The 25,349-nt window shown below is 41.0% G+C and overlaps 1 protein-coding gene across 3 annotated transcripts in view; it reads left to right on the forward strand.

The window, feature by feature from the left end:
• The window catches only part of dlgap4b (discs, large (Drosophila) homolog-associated protein 4b), a 99,786-nt gene that overhangs the window by 70,727 nt on the left and 3,710 nt on the right, over positions 1 to 25,349 (forward strand). Inside the window, exons 1-11 of one of the 3 annotated variants that reach the window (XM_027279548.1) lie at positions 5,313 to 5,349; positions 5,945 to 7,224; positions 7,411 to 7,625; positions 9,167 to 9,268; positions 9,995 to 10,145; positions 11,470 to 11,725; positions 12,062 to 12,229; positions 19,967 to 20,406; positions 21,036 to 21,124; positions 22,126 to 22,613; positions 23,757 to 23,848. In XM_027279548.1, the coding sequence (XP_027135349.1) occupies positions 5,328 to 5,349; positions 5,945 to 7,224; positions 7,411 to 7,625; positions 9,167 to 9,268; positions 9,995 to 10,145; positions 11,470 to 11,725; positions 12,062 to 12,229; positions 19,967 to 20,406; positions 21,036 to 21,124; positions 22,126 to 22,613; positions 23,757 to 23,848 (3,303 nt within the window). In that variant the 5' untranslated portion in view covers positions 5,313 to 5,327. Of the gene's footprint in view, positions 1 to 5,312; positions 5,350 to 5,944; positions 7,225 to 7,410; positions 7,626 to 9,166; positions 9,269 to 9,994; positions 10,146 to 11,469; positions 11,726 to 12,061; positions 12,230 to 19,966; positions 20,407 to 21,035; positions 21,125 to 22,125; positions 22,614 to 23,756; positions 23,849 to 25,349 lie in introns of those variants that run through there. The other 2 variants (XM_027279549.1, XM_027279550.1) reach the window with 2 other exon arrangements.

The raw sequence follows: 25,349 nt of genomic DNA on the forward strand, positions 1-25,349 counted from the left end.
TTTTGAGGACATGGAAAGTTCTGCCGCACATCATAAGCAGTGAAGTGGTGCCGCTGTCTTTCACCGACTTCCTTTCTGGCTCGCAGTCTTCAGAGATGGGCTAAAATGAGTGGGTCATCTATCACAACAGAGGGGAGAGTGGTAAATTTATAGCCGTGAAAATAGGCCAGAGCACAGCACTGATGGAACAGATAGAGTGTAATTAGGACAAGGTTAGCCTGCTTCACACCCACATGCACACAGATACACACGCATGCATGCACACACATTACACACTATTTATTATTAATTACGTGACACACATACATACAAGTGAGTGTTTGTGTCTTCACTCTGCACTCAGAGGCATTCAGTGACTGACAAATGATTCAATCATATCATAACTTAAAGCAAGATAATTCAAATTTTTCAAGCGGTCGCAGGCAATTATCTTGCACATGCATATGCCTCACATATTCACACTCATTTACACCCTCACACCTTTTCTGGGATAAACACATACATCAAACACTCCTCCTCCTCCAGAATATGATTTCTTCAACTAAACATGTCCTGAATATATGCAAACTCATAACTCTCTTGACACTATCCTCTCTCATTCTTCCTCCTCCACTTGCTGATTTCTGTCACTCATTTCCTCTGCTCTTATTTTCACTTTATATTTCTTCTCCCCTGTGCTCAGTTTACAACACATTTACTCATTTTCACACCTTCTTCATTCCCTTTGGATTGCTTTCATTTTCACTGCTGTCAAAACCGACACCTTTCTCCCCACAGCTTTTCCCTCACTTCCTTCTGTCCCTTCCTCCTCACCAGCAGTCTGTAAGCATTCGCCTCCCTTGTTACATGCAACACACACTGCCTTTAGACACATCACACACACACACACACACACACACACACACACACACACAGATCTGCCCCCTGTCTTCCAGGGCATTGCTGTAAGCCTATGGAGCAGATGGGCTCACTGCCTGACTGAGCTGTGCTCTGACAAACTGCCTCTCTCTGTACAGTGTTGCTCAGATGAGGAGATGATGTCCTTTGCACAGTCTCTCATCTTAATCTGTCCGCCCACAGACTTGCCAATCTAGAAACTGGCAACCAGTAGAAAAACCTGGCAACTCAAGGGGTGCAACACAGACAAGCCAGATACGTTTTGATACACAATCTAGCAATCAGCTTGGATATTTCCAGGAGACCAAAGCTCAGGTTTGTCAATGAAAATATTGGGAATAAAAATTCTCACTGTTTTTTTGTTTTTTTTTTTGGAATAAGGAAATATTGCTTGAATTAAAATGGATGAAATCTGTATTTGTATTGGTGTTTTTTCATGGTCAAATATTGACAGACAGGTGTTTTACTAAATGTAAATAAATGGGCTATTTGGGTAAACACTGACAGATAGTACAAAAATAATGAAAAGTTATATATTACACGTGATTTTCGGATGTTTGAAGATCAAAAAATTGACCTCTTTTTTATTTCTATTGTTTTATACTTTTTATACTTCTATTCTTTTGTGCTGATATTTAACATCTTACATCCCTCTGTGCCACTGCTGTAGTATTTTTGAGAAATTATAAGGAAAGTACATTTACTTATGTGCTGCACTTACTGAAAACTTGAGTATTTCCATTTTATGCTACTACTAAGAATACTTTTCCATTTAAAGGCTGGACCTTTAATTGTGTTAGGGGTTTCTATTTACACAATATCACAGAAATTGAATAGAATATGCCTAACTATGTTTTCATACAACTATAATCATTTAAAAATAAGAATTGTCATATTTTTGTTACCTTAGAATTTGCATTTTATATCTACAGATGTCACAGGTCCTCTTCCACTCTGCCTTTTTAAACCGCCATGTTTCTACAGTAGGCCCAGAATGGACAAATTAAACACTGCCTCTAGATAGGGCAGTTCATGTTTTTAATTCATTTCACAGCAACCCTTTTTTCTGCTTCCTCTAAAAGTGATTTATATTAAGCAACACTCCCTCAGTCAGTCAGTCTCTCATTTATGAGCATCACAAGAAAAGATATTGATTGCTTCAATATAGTTTATGGTTTGCGGCTCAGGAGCAAGTCTTCCACGAATCAGAATATTGGTGATCCAATCCCCTGCTCCTCCATCTGGAACGTCAGATTGTCCTTGGGCAAGGTACTGAACCCAAAATTGCTCCCGAAGGCTGCGCCCTCGGTGTGAGAGTGTGTGTAAATGTGATTAGCTCCCTTCTGATGAGCAGCTGGCACTTTGCATGGCAGCCAATGTTGTTAGTGTATGATGTGTGTATGAATGGGTGAATGTGATGTGTTTTGTAAAATTTTGAAGTCCTGAATGGTCAAAAAGTATAGTCCATTTACTATTTAGTTTGGTGAGGGACTTTAAACATTACTTGACATCAGTCCATTTGATCCCTTCTCCAACACTTTCTTTCAGATTCTGTAAATGACAAATTATTCTATGAATTCTGACCTGAACAAGTAATGACATGCACACATGTTGTATGAAAACACTAGAGAGTGATGGGACTTGGCAGAAATATAATCCAGCCTGTACTGAGTGTGATTGCCCTCCTCTGGTTAGCCGTGTGAACTGCCTGTGGCTCCGAGGCTGTGGTGGCTGAGGGAATCACTAAGGTCATGAGTTGGACCTGGTGCCAAACGCCCCTTTTCCCACTGGAAGAGCAGATGGTAGCTCCCCAGTGCACAAGGCAGGGAGATACTGCAACCAGACGCTCCAAGCAGGGTGTAAAAACACACACAAACACAGACACATTCATGTGTTCTTGTATTGCGCTGTACACAGACTTGAGATGCACGCATACACTTGTCTATCCAGCACTGAGCTGCTGAATGCAGAAGCTTGATCTGAATTCTTTTATTGTTCTTTCCCGTGGGTCAGAATTTATCTTGACCTCTGTAATTATACTTGCCCTGCTTAATGGAAACCGTGTTTCCTGCAGCGTCTTCCAAGCATTTTGTGTCATCTTGGTGAGCTCAAACCACCAAATGATCTAACATTTTTATTGAGAGGGTGAGTGGACAGAGTGCACACACTGATCCTTGTAACTTTTTACTTATTTGACCAAGTAATTCATATTGTACGAACAATTTGAATAATGTTTAAATAAATAAAAATGGATAAAAATTATTAAAGCAGTGCATTGAAAAGTCAGCAACTTGATCATTTAGAATATGTCAATTATAAGACAAACAAATTAACTTTTGTTTTCTGCTACAAATCCTGAATTAAAGCATTAGAGATTCAAGACAATTTATAGGACATCTACTATAAAATAAAAAAGACACACTAACTTTTTCATGACTGTAATTTTATCATCTACACTTATTGTGCATTAAGAGTAAACGCCAACATTTTGTAAATGTGCTAAAGTGTTTAAAACTTTTGACTGACAGTGTACAGTTTACAATCCTGCCTCCATTAATAATGTGACTATCACTGTCATTTCGAGCCATACTGGTTGACACATTGAGGAGGGTATGCTAAGCTTAGCTGAGTGGCGTGTCACGACGGGATATGAGGCAGTTAGCTAATGTGGTGTAAAAGGATTTAGAGGATTTGACCCTATCAGCAGAGATGACACTCAGAGAGGCTCTGTTAATGACACTAAATGAGCCTGTGCCTGCAGCATGCTAATAATGGTGGCAAGAAAGGCAGGCTTATAATTTATATGGAGATTTCTCGCAAATAACTAATTGCTAGAAGTGTGTTGCGGTAATATGCGTGTGTACATATTATGCAAAAGCAAGGTAACACAAAACATTTTAGTACCTGAGTCTCTAAAACAGTAAATTACAATCAGATCACATTGTGCTGTGAATAATGTGCAATCTTGTAAGTGAGCTGCTGTCACATATTGTCTGTCTGTACGTGCAATTATCACATCAACTCTCTGAAGGTGATTTACAGCAAATATCCTTCCTTACAACACATTAACAAATAGATCAGTCTTCTCTGTAGATTTCTCTTTTTAAAAAATGGACCAGACTGAGATACAACAGTTTTGGGGGACTTATTTCCAACTTGATTTTTGAGTTTTAGAAATGAAATACTTGTAAGGTTGACAGTTCAAATAGCCTGTTTCACCTGGGAAACTATAAGTGAGGAAAACAAAGGGGCAACGCTGTTCCCTCCTTTAAGTCATAGTTTGTCGTTCATCTTTTTAGATTTTTGCAAAAGGAGTACCTGGCCATAATTAAAGTGGGGAAGTCATGGATAGACTGCAGCCCACACCCTATAGCAAACAAGTCTGCAGTAACATTTATACCTCTGGATAAATTAAGAATAAATGTACTGTGATGAAGATAAGATTACATTTTTAACTACTATATTAGTTTTGTTCTCAACTAGTATTAGAGTATGAATCTTCTAGAGGAATTTGATCCACCAAAATGTGCAAGGAAAAAAAGAATATTTGACATGCGAGTTATGGGGGCTGATTTAAATGTGTCATTCAGCTGCAGCTGCCAAGACTAATGATACATGACAGATGGATTCAGGAAACATTTGTGATAAAGGGCCAAAAAATGATTTCCGGTTGGATCCACATGCTGTAGAAAAGGAAAGATCCAGTTCTGGAGTTTCAGATAACCTGTAGACCCAAAGTAGAACAGCAATCTGATAAACTGCGTTCACATCACTGAGACTGAAATCAACTTTCAACAATAATATCTGCAGGTCTCCTTTAGTGCAGCAGGAATGATTAAAAGAATCACTTCTTTTTAGATACTTGCTAGACTTTATTTAGTCATATATTCTTCACAAACCAGAAAAAGAGAACAGTATAAGTTTTACTTAAAATGTGTCTTACTTTCAATACATTTGTTAATAATAATAATATAATAATAATAATAAGAAGAATAATATTAATAATAATAATAATAATAGCTTAAATGTTTCTATCACCTTTGCTTTACCCTTACATGGTATCCCTCATCCATTATTCATTTCCATGACAAAAAGTACCACCCTTGCTGCCTTGCCAGGTAGGGCATTGGTGCAGCATGACTAGGAGGACAAGGAGATGTGGCTGCCAACTCCTGCAACCCACCACCCACTGGTCAAATCCTCTTTACTGGTTTCACTATGACAGTCTGCTCGCCATTCTTGGCTCGCCATGCAAAGATAGGACAGGAGCACAGTGACCAGCGCCAGTGATATCTACTGGAGGTGGGAAGAGGAAACCGAGGGAACAGTGGAGGAAGAGAGAGAAAGAGAAACAGATGGGCAGAGACAAGCTGAAAGAAAGGGCTCTCCCAAAGATTTAGCTGTTCTGTATCACAACTAACCTGTAAGATATGCAGAGATTCTTCACAGCAGGTATATTATGCAAACTTTCTTTTATTATCTCTAATCATTCTTGTTTGTTTGTTTTCTGATAAAAGGGCACACAATTCAATATCCAATTCTACACCTTCGCACAACAACAAGTGTAATATGTTGATTTGTGCAAATGAATTGAAATGTTTGTGCCCTGTGAATTAATGTTCTTCTAATCTTCTTGTTCCAAATGTGATATTTGTTTACTGACTGCTGGCATGTACTGTAGCCCCACATAACTGTGGAGGTGTCTGGTGTTATGGATGACTGCCAGCAATTGTTCACATAATGTGTGCCCTGGCCCACTGGCTGCAGCTCGTCATTGTTCCACATGTTGTTTTTCAATCCACTTCCAGCATTTGAACACAGATGTTTGCTGTGGGTAGCAATGGAAAGCTGCACAGTATTTCCCTCACAGCCCTTCAACTAGCCTGATTGTAGTCTGGTTTGACTCATGAGTGGGCGTGGCCAAGCTAATAGGCGTTGTTGCGTTTGAATGTGTCTGTGTGTTTTGTACAGTACTGTATTAACCAGTTCTAAACCTCCTTCCTCTCTCTTGTGTTGTCTGTCTGTCCTGCTATTCTCTGTTTTCTAGGAATCACCTTCGAGGTAATCAGTCACCTTTACTTGGCCTGGGGGTCTTCTAGAGGGCTGGACCTCCTTGCCACCATGAAAGGGTTGGGGACCAACCGTAACAGACACCTGTCTGACTCCTGTGAACCTTCTTCAGGCCATCCAGACGCCCTCTACAATCAGAGGATCAGCACCCTGCCACGCAGCCCTTACCTACTGAGCCCCACGATGGACCACTATGGGACCATGGACCCTCATCTCTATCAGTCAGCCAACCCAGGCACCCTTCCACCAGACTGCATGCTGCCCCTCAACAACCAGCTGTCCAACAGCAGCACCTTCCCCAGGATTCAATACAACTCCTATGATCAATCTGACTTCTCCCCACCTGGGGACAGCATCGGGGGAATAAGTACAGGAACCCTGGGCACATCCATGTCCATGGGTATGGGAACAGGCATGGGCATGGGCATGGGCATGGCAGGGCTGAGTGGACGAACACCTATGATTACGAGTGGCTCAGCAACTATATCACATCATATGACCAAGAACCAGGCACCACCAAGTCTACTGGAGTTTGACAAGCAGCTACCTGGAAGCCATGACGGATTCAGTACGTTGCAGTTTCATCGAACGACTGCTGTTGCCACTGCCAAGCAGCGCACAGACAGTCCTGGTCGCATTCGTTACATGTTGCACTCAGTGCAGAAGCTCTTCGCAAAGTCCCAGTCACTGGAGAGCCACAACATGAAAGGAGTCAATGGACGCTCTACTGGCAGTGGTGGAGGCTCATCTGGCACTGAAGATGGAGGAAAGCAGAATCGCAGGGCCAAAAGTAAAGATCGGGGAACAAAATCAGAAGCAACTGCTAAGCGGCGACCACGCTCCAACATGTCAGGTTATTGGAGCTCAGACGATTTGGACAGCAGTGATCTGAGCAGCTACCATAACACCATGGCCATGATGACTCTGGGACGTCCAGCTGGCCACGACAGCCAGGAGAGCCAGAGCAGATACATCCACAGTGGGTACAACACAATCAGCTCCTCCAAAAGCAGCAATGACATGAAGTATCAGACACTTTCTATGCCTGGGGATGGAGGAGTTGGTGGAATAGGTGGAACAGGAAGAATGGTAATAAATGATAGTGACTATATGAAAGGAGGGTCCTGGTCCACACTGACAATGGGCCACCCAAGACAGGTCCTTCAGAAGGGCTCAGCTACTCTGGACAGGTCCATGCTCAAATCCAAATCCTGCCAACAGGAACTAACCTGCAACTACCTACAGGTTGGACGAAGGGTGAGTAAGTCTGAAGTCAATGTACTGTTTGATAAAAGTTATATTTACAGAGTGCCTATTTTTACACTCATTAATGCCAATGTGTATATTCTCTGTACTATCAAGAGCAGTAATACAGTGGTAAAGGAATGACATAGATTGTGAAAAAACTAAAGACATGTTTTACCAAATTAATGCTGCCTGTAGGGGGATTGGAGCAGCACATTAGGTCGCAGCGGGGGTGCCAATGAAATCCCATGTCGGCGGATGCGCAGTGGTAGCTATGTGAAGGCCATGGGAGACATGGAAGACAGCGACGACTCGGAGGGAAGCCCCAAACCCTCGCCAAAAACCACAGCTCGTCGCCAGAGCTACCTCAGGGCTACGCAGCAGTCTCTGAGCGACCAGCTACCCCAACGAAAGTAAGACAACAAACTAAGCTTTATTATGCATTACATATTAGTATCCAACAGCATGTTGGTATAATTCACAATTCAAACGCCCCATTATTAAAATTGAAAATACAGGATTGCAAAATTTTATCAGTCCCAGTCTACTGGTCAGGTCTTTTCAAAAAGGAACTAACATCAGACAGATTATGAATTTGAGTTATTAATGTTTTCTGATGCTGTTAAAACTTTGATTACCTCAGTAATATTTTTAATGTATAACTTAAAGTTATCAGTTACGTATATACTACAATGAATATGCTTAGATGGAAAGTTACTATTTAGTGTCTTTAAATCATCAAAATCAAAAGAAAATAAATAAGCCAACCATTTCTGTGCATACAGGAAGGAAACTATCATGCCCAGTCTCATCATGCCAGTGTTCAAGAAAATACAAATGCATACAGCATGCAACACAAGCACACACAGTCCACGCTGCGCTTACTCACGCATAGAATTAAGTGGTGTCAGACTCCCTGTTGGCCTCCACATGCCAGCCTTACTACCATACCTCATCTGTGATTTACCTTCCTACTGTTGGACCCACAAAGCATCACTCTAGCAAACAGGAAACAGACAACATCAGTGTAGTTACACAATATGACAGACTTTTGTTTCCACTCAACCATTAAATCAACATAAATCAGTCTCATCTCTCCGACTGAGTGGCACTGCGCCACACTTGTCTTTAAATTACATGCTCTCTGAAGCAGATATATTGTGCAGTACAGTATACAATGCAGGTGCAATGGGACATATCTAAGTTCATTGTGCCTTTTTATGAAAATGAAAATATATTCATATTCTTTCATTTGTGTCCGAGACGATGTTAAACAAATTTAAGCAAGACAGAAGTGTCATGTTTTGTAAAGACTACTCGGTTTCAGAGCTCCTGATGCTCTAAAGGGGCAAAAAGTGTTTGGCAGCAGCTGTCTAAGAAAGTAGTTTCTGTGTTATTAAGTTTCTATCTCAAATGACTGTCAGCAGGCATTTGAGAAAAAATTATGAAATTTTAATGATTCAATTTATTTTTGTCTTTTACCATGAATATTCATGTTTTGAGTCATGTATTTTGGATATGTTTTCAGATTTTTGCCAATGTATTCAGATTTATAAATACAATGTATGTTTATGACAATAGCTTCTAGAAAGCAGCTCTTGTTTTTTGTTAAGTTTGGAGGTTGCAGCCTCAAAATGTCAGTGTTGAACTATATACAGACTCTCAGCAACATCAACAGGGGGCATATTTCTGGCTGGATCCATGATAGAGTATTGATGTAAGAAAGGAGCCCATTCAAGCGAAACAAGAGGGAATCACTGAGAAACACAGCCACAGGCCTACCTGACATACACACCTCCACATAAGATTTGAAATCCCTTTAAAGTCTATGTATAGAAATTTAAGGATTTATTCTTCCCTAAAGCGTGTTTGAATGACTAACCCTACTCCCACTGCCAATCCCTGACCAACCCCACTCTCTCCCGGTCTGCTTCACCCTGTTTGGCGTGAGCAGCAGAACCCTGGAATACACCTTGTTGCAGGGGGAGCTGGATGCCCTGTGGTCTCCACTCCACAGTGTGTCCTCTCTGCACCAGTTGGGCAGATCAATGAGCAGGTCAGTGATAGGTCTGTAAGCCACGTCTCAGGGGTGCGGTGCAAAACGCTTATGTCTGATTGGATCATTTACAATCATTGACTTTGCACTGCGCCCTCCTCAAATGTCCATAAAGTCAGTGGCAACTCCAAATGCCAAATACATATCCCGCTGCCAACAACTGCCAACCTAGCTGAAGCTTGTGAATACCATCTGCTGGTGCTTTTAGGTGAAAAGTAGCGTTGAAACTATTCAATTGGTAAGAACAGGGGACACCTGTGTGCTTAGACCATGGCATGGCAGCTCACTGCCATGTAACTATCACTGTGTGCCAACAAAGAATATGTAAAAACATGAGCTGTAACAACAGAGCTGCTGTTTGAATAAACCTGAACCTGTTCTTTGTCTTTGGCACCATGATGGCACAGACATGCGTCGCCTGACATCGCTGGCTTTGCATGCTCAGATGCTACAACAATTGATGCTGAAATTAGATGAAATTGGAAATGAGTCGAGATGTGGATTCATGATGGCTCATAAGTGAAAGTGGAAATGAAAGGGATAACTTGAACAGCAATCTTATCCTCCTTTTATCTCTCTTTCAGTTCCTGGTTTTGCTGATTGTTCATTTTCTCCCCTCAATCCATTTTTCCCTTCTGCCTTCCCGTCATTGTATATTAACATCAACTGTTTTCCCAGAATATGTACTCTTTCACACTTTCACTTTTATCTTACTCCTCTTTCCAGCTGTCTTCCATCTCTCCGGGAGCTCTCCAATAATCGCAGCCTGGACAATCTAGACTGCATTGGGGGTACAGGCTCATCATTGCCACCCTGGGATGATGATGACTTCAGCCAGGCCTGCAGCACGTTAGGCAGACGTAGCTGCATGGCACAGGTCAGTACCTGCACAGGACAGACTGGGATTGCAGTGAATGTGGAATTTGTGAGCTTTCAGGGGCCAGATAATGAATGTGAATGTTTGTGTCTCTTTTTCTCTCTTTAGCTCAGCAAAATAATGCATATGTACTTGCTCAAATTGACATCACTTAGCTCTTAGCAAACGCTCTACTGTCAAACCACCAGTGAGTTTCAAAGATCTCTTTGTCTGCCTTTAACTAACAAGCACTAATTTCCGTAGTATAATTTGTATTTTCACAGATACAGTACAGACCGACAAAATGAGCTTCCAGTGAACAAAGAATCCCTATTTTCTAAATGTATCTCATATCAATGTTTTGAACCTAAAATCCAAATGAATGACATTAGAAGGTTTAAGTCTAATTCATCTACTTACATAAGAGCTATTAGCCTCACACTGACAAGGCCACTAAGATGATGAACATCATGAAGGCTATTAGCACAGGATTTGCACCCAATCTCTGACAGGTCACAGCATTACAACAAATATGTCCAATTTATTGCTTTAATTTGTTTGCATAGCAGCACACCAAACAAATGTATTATTCATTATAATTCAGACGTTTTGAGGTCAAGCTGTACCAAAACAAAATTCATTTGAATCAGAACAAGTGAAAACATCCAACATTTAACATGATTTCTAAAATGTGTAGAGTTGAAACCACCCAGACTTTCTGCTTCGTGTTCCTTTGTGTTGCCTCTCCTGAACTCAGCCATCACTGAACCATCAAATTAACTTTGCCACAAACACACTCTGACTCCTGTTTCAGTCACTCAACAGAATATGAAACTCATCATCTGCAAGGCTGGTTCTTACTCTTCAAAAGAAGTCTCTGACTTTTTTATCAGCCTGTAGGTGCTGCATAAAACATACTAAAAACTTTTCAAAGTGATATCTTTTGGCATTTCTTTTATTTTGTGCAAGCTTTTTGTGTAGCATGCCATGTAAGAAATGTCAAAAAATGAAAACACATTTTAACGATGAAATGACAGCCCATAATCCATCATGAAGTGAAGGAGGAGGAGCAACACTGGCTTCACTGGGGTTGAAGAGCTCACTGTTCTGCACTGCTTAGTGCTGATTGTATTTTTTGTCCCTAATTGTTACACGGTTAACACCTCTTGTGCCGTTTTATAGCATCCTATCAAATGTGTCTCACCGGTGGAGGATGGGCAGTCAGTAATTCACCCTCAGCTCTGGGAGCAGCTACTGTGACCAAAACAAACCCTGTCACAGAGTGCTGTTCTCCTGGCTATACGACTGCTCCCTCTTTACCAATTTTGTCCTTTCCTTCCTGCAGCTACGAGACCTGGAAATGAGTCATCATTATGAGGACCGCAGCTCCGAGTCCACATTTAGAGATTCCCGTTCTCACTCTCAGGACAACTCAGAGCCTCCAGACTTGCCCATGCCAACATGCTTCAGATCACGCAGCCATAGCTACCTGAGAGCCATCCAGGCTGGCTGTTCCCAAGATGACGACACAGCATCCATAGACTCAGGCTGCTCACCACCTCTGACTGACACCACTGTTCGCACCTACAGCACCAGCACTGGTGAGTCACTGAAAAACAGATGATACATTTGCTGCAAATGAATTTATTTGACATCATAAATCATATAAAGTGGGAAAACTGAAGAGTTCTTACCATGATGTAGTGTTGCTAAACTGAGGTCAGAATGTTTTCTTTATAACATACACAGTAGTACATATCTGATTTGATTACTTGGTCATAATTTTTGCAGAGTAACTCAGACACATGGGCCAAATTCTTGCTTTGATTTGTATTTTCTATGACATTAATTAGAAAACTCTTCATAGACTTGGTCCTGGGTCCAACATGCACACACTAGCATTTTTTAGCTCAAATGCATCCTCTTGCCCATGCTAGATGACCTTCCTACACAGTTGAAGACATGGAAAGAACAGTTTGGCTCTTACCTGATAGCCACTGGCTTGGACAAAGCCCCAAAGGAGAAACAACTTGCACTTTTTCTTCAGCATTTGGGGACAGACAGACCACAGACCACCAGACAGACCATCCTACCCACACGCACAGGTAACAAGTTGAAACCATTATGTTAAAAAAAATATGTTTAGCAATGTACCACGTCAAGGACTACAAAAGATGACCGAAAAAAAGCTGTGCTGAGCATACAGCTGCTTTTATCAAACATCTGTCCTTTCAGTTGTTGGACAGACATTTATGGGACAGACACTGATGTTGAATTTGCTACAGCAGAGGAATTGTGAACGTGTGCGATGATGGTCAAACAAACTTTAGAGCCAGTTGTTAAGATCTGACTTTGTGGTGCAGAATTAGAGCATGGATAAACAGTATTTGCATCTGCTTGATTATTACCACAGATCATCCACATCGTGGCGCTCTGCACCACAGTCTTCTAAATGGTCCCTAGAGTGTATGCTGCCTTCATTTGAGTAGAATTTTTCACTCTCCAGGATGATATTGCTGAGGAAACCTTTGAGGAAATGAGGAGAGGTTATTGGTCCTTAGAGCTGATGGGAAAAAAATAACTTCCTAGATTGTCCCCTTTTTTCATTCTCAGTCTGCATCAGACAGATTGTATTTCTCTGATATGTTTTGATGTCCTTACTTATATATTAATAGTACAATTTGGTGGTGCAACCGTCTGTGTGTTCGAGTGTGACATATTACAGCCTCAAATGTAATGGGTATCCAGTGTGGGGGTTTTTTCTGGTTCTGCATCAGGCCAGAGTGACGTGACCTGGGTGCGTGAGCAAGGACAAGATCATTGGGGCAGACACATCTCTCACCACAGAGTATAAAGATTTTTTTTTGTGTGTGTCCCCAAAAAGTAATAACTCAAATACAGTATCCACCAAATTCCCCTTCTACGATAAACAAACTATAGGAGTTTGAGTGTCCGACGCGCTCCTGAAGGCATCAGCAGGCACGCCTCCCTCGGGCTTAGAGACGCAAACAAAAGGCAACCAAACCCGGCGTTTGTTCCCCACTGCCCTGACAGAGACTCCGGTTACTGCTGCGCTGTAAATGCTTTAATTGAAGGCGATTGTGTGCTTGTGTTTGTCTGCGCCTGACAGCACGGTAAGTATTTGAACCGCTTGTGTTGGGAGCGCTTATGTGTGTTTTCCCATCACTAACGTCAGTAGACAAACTAGTTTTGCGCGGTGACTGGACGCTCTTTAAACGCTGACCACCGAAACTTGTACCGCTGCTTTGCTCTCTGTTAGTCGCTTTATCACCAGTAAATTAACTCAAAGCCATGATCTGACATTTGTGTGTGTGCGTGTTGTTCACCGGTAATATAAACTTAATTATTTAGTAGACATTTACATTACTCTTGACTCCTTAAGTCATCCAGTCTCCCTCTCTGTCTGTCTCACATTGACCTTTATATGTGCTCATTTGTTGTCTGACTTTAACTAAATCTAGAGGAATTGTCTAATTTATTCAACACATTCAACTTATGAAGTATCTGTATCTGTCACACATTTAAAAGCCAAACTAAAACAATGAAGGGAAATATGTGACTTTATGTATTTATTTATGTCCACATCTGCCTCCATCATTGAAATGTTTTCTGGTGCATTGCTACCAGTGATGCACTTTTTATTATTTCAGTTATTAGATGTTTCTTTCCATGTTTGGATGTGATGCTCTATCATGGGAATCGGGATAAGTGTGTTTACTGTATCCAGTTGAGCACATTTGCCTGTCTGTATAAAAGCTGTTTCTTTTTGGTTGCTGAAATGGAAAATTGGCCTTCATGGGGGATTATTTGAGGTCTGCCCCACTTTTGTTCCATGTGGTGTCCTGTGTATTGCAACATGGCTTAAATCACATTTTTAGGTCACATTTTTTAATGATGTGGTGTTGTAGCTGTGCTCTTGTTGAAAAGCATTTCACGTGATAATTCATTGGAATAGTGGCTTTTGTGGCAAGGGAGTAGTGATAAGTTCAGGCGAGGCTGTGCTCATCTTGTGGCTGTTAATTGATTAAATAATACAGATGGGTCAACTGGCAGACAGCAGGCAACCTGGCAAGCAATGCTAAACTGTTAAATAGAGCATCACAATCCACCTTTTGTTTCTCATTGTCACTGCTTCTTGTCCAGCTTCAACTGAACACAGGACAGCACCACCTCCACCAATCAGCTTAAAATGTATATTGTTGCTGGCCTATATAACACCAAAGAAAGGGGGACCAGAACTGACATCCTGGGTGTTTATTCTAACCCACAGTTATTGAGATTGTTTTACCATCCTCAGACGCACCAACCACTTTGTTTACCCTCAGTTTTTTCTTTTACAGGAGGATTATTGTGCCCAATGAGGCGATGGATCCATTAAAATTAACAAAGATAAACATTTGAGACCCAGGTCAGTTTGCCCAATTAAGGCTAATATGATGGCAATGCCAAGGACCTCATTTTACTTTACTCATTATTTACAATTTTATGACTTTCGAGGTAAAAATGTCACTTCACAACATTCATGTCATTATAAGATAAATGCCTCACATAGAACCTCTGTAATAAATAAGTTTTCAGTGTCTGAAAAGATGTTGTGATGTCATTGTGGGAACTGTGGTTGGATAATTATCTCTCCAGTCTTCCCAAAGCAAACAGTAAAATGCTATTAACAGGGAGGAGACCACTGCGTGGGTTCTAGCACATTAAAGTTGACCAAAGTTTCCAATTTCCGTGGCTTTTCTTTCAGTTTGTGAGTATCTGGCCAAGATATAATCTGCTGGTATGCATTTCATTGCTGATGCATCATCTGAGAATTTGATTGTTTTTATAAAGTGGTGAAAACTTCTTAGGCTTTTGAAAGGGTTAGTGGAAAGCAGTCTGGGTTGCTGGAAACAGTTTGTAGCTTGTAGCTTCTTACAGCTAATTGTTTTCCAGCCTTGAAAATCACATCTTGAACCAGGGCTTGCAGTAGACAACAGAGGTACTGTCCAGATGGCATTAAACAGCAGTGCTCAGTGCCCACTCTAGATTCCACTCAAACATTTTGGCACAAAGCGTCTCGTTGTTTCTGTTGTCAAATTCCCTTCAGTAGAGCAACCAATAAGTTCTACGGAGCAACTCCTGCTCACTAAATTTAGCCTATTTAAGCTGCAGCAGTACTTATGTTCATGTCCATTTTCATAGCTCTTTTCTGTGGTAACTGATGAGTGTTTGGATTTAAGAAAGGCTTTGTCAGCGTTTGTTCTATTGTCAAGGATGTCTTTTGTGCTTGCACAGCTGTGTATGTTTGTGAGGCTGAATTCTGTAAAATAAGCACAGGAAACAGTCTGAATTAGAGCATGTGCCACTTGCTATCCATCTGTCTGTAGGAAGTTTCTGCCAGGGCTGCATTCTCTGGTTTTAACAGCCATTTCTCGGGAATCAGCTAGATTTCTCTTTTTCTACGCTCTAATCTCTTTACCACACTATGTTTTACATTTGGCTTTTTTTTTTTAGTTTTGGGTAGTTGGTTTCACTCTTAAAAGCTCAAAAAGCAGGATCTACAGCCATAATACAGTGTAAACAGTAGACAATGTGGTTAAACTTCAAACTTGTTTAAAACCTGTCTGCTCACTTACGTGGTTGCTGTTTGCCCATGCCATAGATGAGAGGGATCTAATCAGATTACATCCCCATATTTTAGCAATGAGAATATCTGATAATGATATATCAGCTGCTATTTTGATAACACATATAAAAGTGATCCCTTTAGAAAATTGAATTTCCAGTAACATACAGACACTTAAAAATACAATATAAGATAGACAATAGACTCTTAGCTAAATATATAAAGTAGAACAATAAAGTCTTAACAATAAGCAGTAAACTCTAACTAAATATAAAAATGTTTTTTCAAAATATGTACTGAGTGGGACATTTACAAGACTGAATATCTCCAGTCGTGCTGGCATCTCTGTGTGACTGCACTTGAGCACAATGGTGCTTGGAGCTGAATGCTAATTTCAACATGCTAACATGCTCTTATTGACAATCAGAATAAATTGTCTTAAGACAGGAGAAGCACACTCTTAACTATCTGAGTTTCTGACATGAGGACACTAAAGCTGAGATATGTCGCTCTTAACAAAAGTGGCTGACTAATCATCAGATAGACATTGCCATCCCTAGGGACTCCATTAGGCAACATAAACATAGCATCTATTTATTTGTTGTGAGCCAAAATCTGCTGATTATATTGGCTCGGTACATTTATTGTGTCCACTCTGTTACTCTAATCTCATAGGCAGCTGTCAGTTATGATTTCACGGCTTGTTTTTGGTGGGTAAAGCAGATTCTTTGGCATTAAGGCTTTAGGGTGTATTGTGTTCAGAATGACGAAAGCACAACGTGACACTTGTAGAACTGCAGGGCAGGTGTCCAAACACAGAGACACACACACACACACACGTACACCCATATCTATTCTCTCTCACACCCAGTTACTGACAGCTATCCTGCAGACTGGGATACAAGAGAGGAGCCGGTGCATCACATAGCTGCCACAACAGGGACAACCCTATTCTGCCCAGCATCTATCGCTGTCATGATGTGAGGGAACATGGACAGTGAAAAGCTGTCTCAGCAGGTTTTCATAAAGCAACGATGATAGTCAGAGGCCGGTGGATAATCCATGGCTAGCAGCAAGTGCTGTAAGATGTTAAACTGCTGGTTAAGCATAATACATTTGGCGAGCTTAGCTCGATGTTGACACATTTACTTTCAGGGACGGCTTTTTTACTAGCAGACTGGTTCCCTTCTTAAAAATATGGGGATTAAGGTATGTTCCGGCTATCAAAGCACCACATTTAGATTCCCTTGCAAAGTGTGCGCTAAGGCACCAGCATGCATCCTCGTACATTTGGAGTGATGTTTGTATTGTCCACTTATTATCTGCAATTAGGGCTGCACATCCAAAAGGGTGTGTATGTACAAGTTCCTCTTTGTATTGTTCATGGGTGCAATATAAAGGCATAAGCAAGGTCTGGAGATGGTCCAGTTTGGGTGTGGTTTGGATGTCATATCTGTGATCTTGCATGCATCAGAGCAGTTTGCTATTTAGTGATCCAGCTGAGTTTGTGGCTCCTGGGGGGGAAAAAAAATCAGGTGAAGAATGTACGAGTTCAGGTATGAAGTTATTATTATAAGTACAAAAAGATTGTAACTTTTGGTAGTGATTAAAAGCAGAGCCAGTCTGCAGCTGACTCCAGATTACTACTCACAAAGGACAGTGTCTCTAAAGAAGAGCGGTATGACTGAAGCCACTGTCAGTTATAAAGTTTGCTAAGCTCCCTCAATTCCAAGTCCATTCCTGAACACAGCAGGAATGGACTGGATGATCTTTTGCTTAAATATCAGCCAATAGTAGACTGTAAATGCAATAGCGTGCTTTTCTTAATAATAGGGCAGCAAACCCACAAACGCACTCAGTTACTCTGAAAGGAAGACGAGGAGGACCGTGGAACCACTTGTGGTGCATTTGTTCAGGCTTATACAATTCCCTGAAACAGCTGACTGCCAGAAGTTTGACGATTGAACTCACAGTTCAGGAGCTTAATCTGACATAAAGATATGTGTGAGGTAAAAAAGTGGATTACAGTGAACAACAAGCCTTTTGTTTGAGTGTTTTCTCAGCACTTCACATGTTTGCTGCAAGGCTTTTCTAAACTCCTTGATGACTTGTGTAGATTTATGACCACAACATTCAAAAAAGTAACACAGGGCATAAACAATGTTTTCTTCATGCAGTGCCTCACGGGGGTCATTAAATGCTGTCATGTAGTTTCCTCTTATCTCAGATGTATTCCTTCTGAGTGTCACCACAGGAAATTGTGACTATTTATTACAATCTCTGTATTCATAAAAGTTTTGCTCATATAGACAAATGCCTCAAATCTGGTGATTATGTACTGTGTCCGTGCAAGTTTTTACCCTTTGAGCCAGGGCTTGTAGCACAGAATGGCTGACTTTTACAGAAAGGTGTGGGCCCACTTACCAAAGTCAATAATATGACCAACAGACTGTTCAACAACACATTTTGAATTTGTCCATCCGACACAGTATGTCTCTCACTTGTAATACACACCATGTAATTCCCTGGAAAATCATTTAATGACATTAATATCCATCATCTGTTGGTACTGCACTGACAGCAGTCTGAGAGTTAGACATTAATATTGGGCATTAACTGTCCCACTGATTTCCAGAGTAAGCAAAAATGTCAAAGGAAGCAAATGCACCGTGTATCCACAAATTGAATTATTATTACATTTATTTAGTTCTTATTATTTTCTTACTCGTATTACAGGTATTTTGATTTGAAAACCACTACTGTTAACATAATTTTCCATTTGTACTATATTATACTTTTATATATACAAACTTTATTTTTCTCTTCCTCTCAGCCTACAGTTTGTTCCTTCCTCTGTTGTTGTTGCTTTTCTTGTGTGGTGTCAAATAAAGGCACCTGTTTAAGGGATCATATAATAGTCACAGGCTTAATGTTTTTGATTATAGATTCACTAAATATGTAGCATGATGGGATTTCTGTGGCCTTCTTAAAGATGGCATCATAGACTTAACATAACCTTTGTGTCTTTAATCTATCTGCATGAGAACTCTCTCTTGTACTTTTTTATTTGCATTCCGTCTTGATGATTGAACACAATGTCTGATTCATGTCTCAATTGCACACAGTTGTAATTTGCCACTACTTTTTAATACAATTTCTATTTGTAGCCCATTAACTCCATCTCTTCTGACACACTGTGTGAATTCCACTGTGTGAATTCCTGCTCACAGTCAGGCCATTTGTTCCTGCTCTGACTCTAAGGGAAAGTAACCATTGACCAGGCCGTTTGTTTGATAGATAAGAGCAGTAAATGAACAGCTCTACTGGAAGTCAAATAATGTACTCGGACAGACAGGACAGAGGAATAACAATGAGTCTTTTTTTTGTGCAACAAATTCTGCTTTTTATTACTTTACTCGTGCTATGTGGATTTCATTCAAACCACATAAGTACACATACATTTGCACTGTAAGAAGCTCAGCATTAGATTTTTAACCTTGTATATATTATGCTACTACATGACCAGCAAAATAAGCAGTGTAAAATAGTCTGAGTAACACTCAAATTAAACTATGCAAAGTTCATGTCATAAAGTATAATGCACTTCTTTCTGTCTGAGTTGTCTTTCCCTCCAGTGTCTCTGTGCTTAATGAACCTCTCTATTGTCTCCTATTTGGCTGGATGACATCTGGAAAAGGGAGTGGTTCAGATAGCCTTCCCTCAACTTCCCAACCATATTCACTCAGATGTTCAACAAATTGCTCTACTGATTTCATCACCTGTCTCATGATCGAGGCTTTGATGTGTGTGTCTGTGTGTGTCTGTGTGTGTCTCTGTGAGATTTCATTTAGTCACCGGTAGGGAACAGTATGTTTGTTCAGTGTCCTGCCTGATTTGATTTTCCACTTCATGGGATGATTTTCCATTTCTGCTGGTGCTCCAGCTTTCATGTTACAATGTCCCTGTGTATTCATGTATGGTATAAAAGTTCTGCTCTGGACATGCTGAGACAACTTGTTAGTGATGCTGATAAACAAATAGGGCAATGCTTCAAGCAGTTTTCAGCACACTATTTTTTCTGTAATTAGTATATTCTTGTTTTGAGTTGTTAAGTAGTGTTAGCCCTTAAAGATTTGCTAAAACCTGTGTCCTTTTTTCTCTCTTTCTCATGTCCTCTCCTCTTGTCATCCTCCTCCCCTCTTTTCCCCTTCAGTCTCTACATGCATAACCACATGTAAGAAGGTTGCTCCTCCACCAGTGCCGCCCCGTACAACCTCCAAGCCCTACATCTCTGTGACAGTACAGAGCAGCACAGAATCAGCCCAAGACAACTACCTGGACCAGCAAGACCGGAGGTCAGAGGTCAACAGCCAGTCAAGCCACGCTCACAGCAACTCCTCTGACAGCCTTGACAGCACCCGTGCCAACAGCTTGGCCCGGGGGATTCCCCGCCCTCCACACATCATCCCCACTCCCATCGCCACCCCTAGAGAGCCAATCATCCCCACCACCTCTAATGCTTCCACTGATACAAGTGACCCAGTCACCCAGCATGAATCCCTGAAATCAGGATTAAATAAAGGGAATCTCGTGGCAGAGGAACCCCTAGTAGTGCCAGTACCCAGGCGGAAACTGTCATCCATTGGCATTCAGGTAAGTAATGTTGCACTAAACAGGGCATGCAGTTTGTGGTATGTTACCATATATTAAAGCATACTAAAGTCAAGATAGCTTTCTAAAGTGTTGAGCTTGTTCCTCCTGTTGCGCTTAAATCCAGGAAAAGGATCATTTTTAACAGAAATCCTCTGTGGTGTATCGCTATGTCTGTGTGTGTCACCTCAAGCCCAAATATGTGCTTGCAAGCTAAAGGTCTCATTAGAGTGAACATCCCTCTGTCATTAGAGCTGGCTGTGTAATGTAGTATAGAAGGCAGAAAATTCATAGTTTCGTTCCCCCTCAACTATAACTTTATGTTCTGCATGTACTAAAATGACAGCCTTTTTCTCCGTTTTCCAGAACCTACACATTAAAATAGCTCAGCTGTGGTAACCATTAATTGTGATTTTTTTTCCCCTGCATTTTAATGTTCTGATGATGTGATTTATTACTTGGAAAATTAAAAACTTTGCTAGCTCAAAGTCATTGATCAACGATCTCTAAAATCAGTCATGACAAGATTTTTGCCTTGAAATGAATCTTTGGAACTTTCACTTATACCCCTGCATGTTTTTATTTATTTATTTATTTATTTATTCTTTATTTCACTTTTTATCTCTTCTAAGGTTGACTGTATTCAGGAAGTTCCACGAGAAGAGACCCCACCACTGGCCAAATTTCAGTCAATCGGAGTACAGGTGGAGGACGGGTGGCAGTAAGTCCTCTTCCTGTCCTTGTAACAACGTGAGGAATTTATATTATAGCCACACACACTGTTCTGACTATTCTTTCCCTTTACAGGAGTTATGTATGTGTGAAAATAATGTGAATGTCTGTTGTTGTTTTGTTTTTTTGTCTTAACACTTATCTTTGTGTGTTGTATTGGTAGTGTTAAAATAGATTTTTGGCACAAGCATTTACTTTGTAGTATTGTCTCTGCGTACTCTATGTATCTAGTTTTTTTTTTGTGTGTAGTTTGTATTGTGTGCGTATGATGTTTAGATTTCCAGGAAGTTCTGGGACGCCTCATGCCTCCCTCCTATATTTTCCTACTTTTACATGCAGCACTTAGTGCTTTTTATGTAGCAGCTGCTTAGTGTCTTGGCTGATATTTTATCAACATAGCTGATCAAGAGTTTCTCTGTTAATTTAAACATTGTCCTTCCTCTGTTCTTATTGATGTACATACTTTTGTGCTGTGTGACAATCCCCTCAGCTGTGTTTGTTTTGGTTCAACAATGACCAAAATATAGCTTATCCTGTTTTCCATTCTTTTGCTGTTCTTGTCCTTCTCTGATACTAGTTAAGATTCTTCAGTCAAGCACTCATACTATTTCATTATCTGAATCAAGCATTTCCAGAGTGATAACAGGAAATGGGAATAATGTTTTAGACAACATTTATGTTCAGCCTGTTCTTCCATTTGCCAGATAAAACAAGAAGCTCGACTCCTGTGAGAGATCAGTCCGGTGCCAGTCTGATCAGTCCTGTTAGTTCATATCTATATTGACCAGCAGAAGTGACTCCACGTCGAAACTGAGCATTGCATGTTTGTTCCAGTAATGGAGACATCATTCTTGAATAATTTAGTGTGTTCTTTGCCCACTGCAGTGCACATAACAGTGGCCAAAGGAAACTAAGTTGCCAAAAATGAGAATTCTTGTTCTATTGAAAAAGCCCATCTTGTAACAGTGAGTCTCACCCTGTTTGTTTCAGGCTCAGTCGCTCCAGTAGCATGGCCTCAAAACAAGAAACAGACTCAGACACACAGGACATCTCTTTCATCTCCCATATCAATAATGTCAAACACTCTGAGAAGAAAATCATGGTAAATAGTGCCAGCCAATCCATGAGCTCCCCTCCTGGACAAGACTCTTTAGACAACGGAGACACTACTGGTGATATCTCTTCACCTCCACCTCCCAGACAGATCCTCAATCGCTCCACCACACGAAGTAGCTCTTCCTCCTTCTCAGAAAGTCTGGACCCAGCGCTGGACCCCTCTTCTCTACCACCTCCAGACCCTTGGCTGGAGAGTGGAAACGGGAGTAACAGCAGTGTTCCCCAGAGCGGAGGAGGGGGAACACTGTGTCGGAGAGACGGCCACTGGTTCATGAAGCTGCTGCAGGCCGAGACGGGACGCATGGAAGGCTGGTGCCAGCAGATGGAGCAGGAGACCAAAGACAACCAGCTCTCAGAAGAAGGTAAGGCTGCGAGTGTACTCCCTACAACTCCAAGGCTTTTGGTTAGATTACAGCTCCAAGTTTATAACTCCAGGCAATGTTGTATTGTGAGGTAGAAGTAAACAAAGCTGGTGTTCCAGGTTTGACAAGTTTATCTGGGCTGCTTGCACAATCCAATCATTTTTGTTCCCATACCAAAGTATTTGTGTAAGGGAAAAAGTGACGATACAAAGAGATATGTTTTATTAAGCTCAGTCATTTGGCCTAGAAACGGCCGATCAAAGCCAAATGTCCAGTCAAAGCATTGCTGAAGGCAAGCAAGTGCAGCAGGCCCTCTGAATGAACTCTTGAGCCTCTTCTCCCTCAAACGGGCTCAGTTATAGGGTTCTGCCTCAGGCCCTACAATCACTTGATCAGACATACACAGCATGGAAGGGATGAGGAAGTAATACCTGGGGTTACCGCACACAAGCAGGCCTGTAATCCCCAGAATTACACAAATCTACTCTGGAACTGATTAAACCTTCAGATTAGATTAGTGCTTCAACATCAGCAGTGAGCGTGCACACACACACGTACACACACACACAAATACACACTGTACACGCAAACAAATAAATCGGTGGAAGGCTTTGGATGCTCAGTTCATGGATCAATGTGTTTTGTGTGTGTGTTTGTGTGTGACCTCCTTTACAGTAAAATAGTCAGCATTAAATCTGATGTGAATCTGTATCCCTGCTTCTCACCACACTATAATCACATTACCATAACTTTAGAATCCAGTGATCAGATAGGAGTCCCCATTTTTCAGGGCACATGTTTGTCCTAGTTTTCACACAGCAGCTGACTAGCATAGTGACCACTGACTGATGGAAGGCTGGAGTATCTATAAAAGCTTTAGATGCCTTTTTAATGAGAACAGCATTGTCCAATACACCATACGTCTCTTCATGCTATCAGAATCAGTCCCAGAGAACACTTATATATTTCAGGCTGTTCCTGTATCTTTTTGATATGGTATATAGGCATATGTACACTATGTTTTCTAATAATAGTAGAATGGTTTGTCTGTCATTCATAGCTCGGATAGCAGGATGCCACTGAGATAAACCATCATAAAAGAATTTTCACAAATGGATGTGTTGATTTCTGTTCTCTCTTCAGTGCTGGGGAAGGTTCGCAGTGCAGTAGGGAGTGCCCAGCTCCTAATATCCCAGAAGTTCCAGCAGTTTCGGGGACTGTGTGAACAAAACTTGGTGTGTATAAAGCCTTTCTGTGACACTTCTCTACAGGTCTGCATGGACCTAAAACTGACACCCAGGATTCCAAACCCACGTACTCTTTTTAGACCGAACAAAATCCAGTGTTATATTTGGGCTATTCTGTCCTCTGTGAGATATGCTTGCCTCGATGCACATGAAGGCTTTCACACAAAAGAAAACTGACTAATGTGGGAACAGCCAATGATACAAAGCATATTAGGCCTACACAGAATAATGCATGGTGGAGCACAAGCACAGAATACAAGTAGCTTATAATAAGCCAATAAGCCATTCCTCTTTGGTGACGTGTTTTACTGGAAATGGCATTATACAAATTATAGCCAACTACTAGCATATGACACTATGATACTATAGCATCTCAAATTAGTAAACCAGATCTGTTTTTCCCTGTTGGTTGATGTGCATTGATATTACTGAACATGGCTGTTCAGTAAAACTGGCAGAAATTATTCATTTAACAGTACCAGCAAAACATTTAACCTAACATACTAACTTGCATAACTGTGCTTGCAGGGGTACAATTAAGCTTAATATAATAACAACATGATCTTAAGCAGCTGTTACTGTGGAAATGGAGAGAGACAATACTAAATAATTACATCTGCAGGTAACCAAACCGAGCCCAAGACTGCACGGAACAAAATGACCCAATCCAGTGAAGCCTGATACTTTGTCAGGGCCCATCAGGCCCGGGTCAGATAGCAAGAAACACAGCACAGGGCGCATCACAAGAGGATTTGGAGAACAACACATGCAGCCACATCAACTGTCTACTTTAAGCCACTGTTAAATTCCATCATTATTACTGTGCTATTGACACAAATGAAGTCACTGTGAAAAGGTGATTTAGCCTTAGTTAAGCAATTCAACAATGAATTCTTCATATGCATCATATCACTGTATCTCCTGTCTCCTAACTGGCAAAGACATTTTGTCTGTATCAGAGTGTGATTTCCTTCACCTTTTTGCAGGGACTAAACATCTGGTGTTGATATTTAGCACAGTGCTTATTGGGTATGCAGAAATGCTGTACATCTAAGTTAGACTCAGTTAGAAACATAATAATAACCAATAATTGCTCTGTTTCCTGAACGTCACAGGTCGGTTTGCATGATAGCAACATAGCACATTTGTTTTGCTGAAAATATCTGAACACTTCACCGCAGTGAATGCAGCTGCTTGAGTATGAGGAGTTGAGCGGCGCCTGTACAAACAAACGGCAGTCTGCCTGAAGCATTACAAACTGTGGCTGTGACAGAGGAAAAGATGTCAAACCAGGATTTACTTTACAATCTGTTTTACAGTCTGAGCGGGCTTTGCACAAACGGAAAACATAGAGGCAGCTGTTTGTACACAGTAGGGGGTTTAAGTCTGCTGTTAATTTTAACCTTAATGTGACAATGTATCCTGAAAGATTGTATTTCTCTGGCTCAATACACCCCAGTGTTTGTTTGTTTTTTACTTGGTCAAACTG

The sequence above is a fragment of the Larimichthys crocea genome, chromosome VI (genome assembly GCF_000972845.2).
Source record: "Larimichthys crocea isolate SSNF chromosome VI, L_crocea_2.0, whole genome shotgun sequence".
In the NCBI taxonomy this organism is placed as follows: Eukaryota; Metazoa; Chordata; class Actinopteri; family Sciaenidae; genus Larimichthys; species Larimichthys crocea.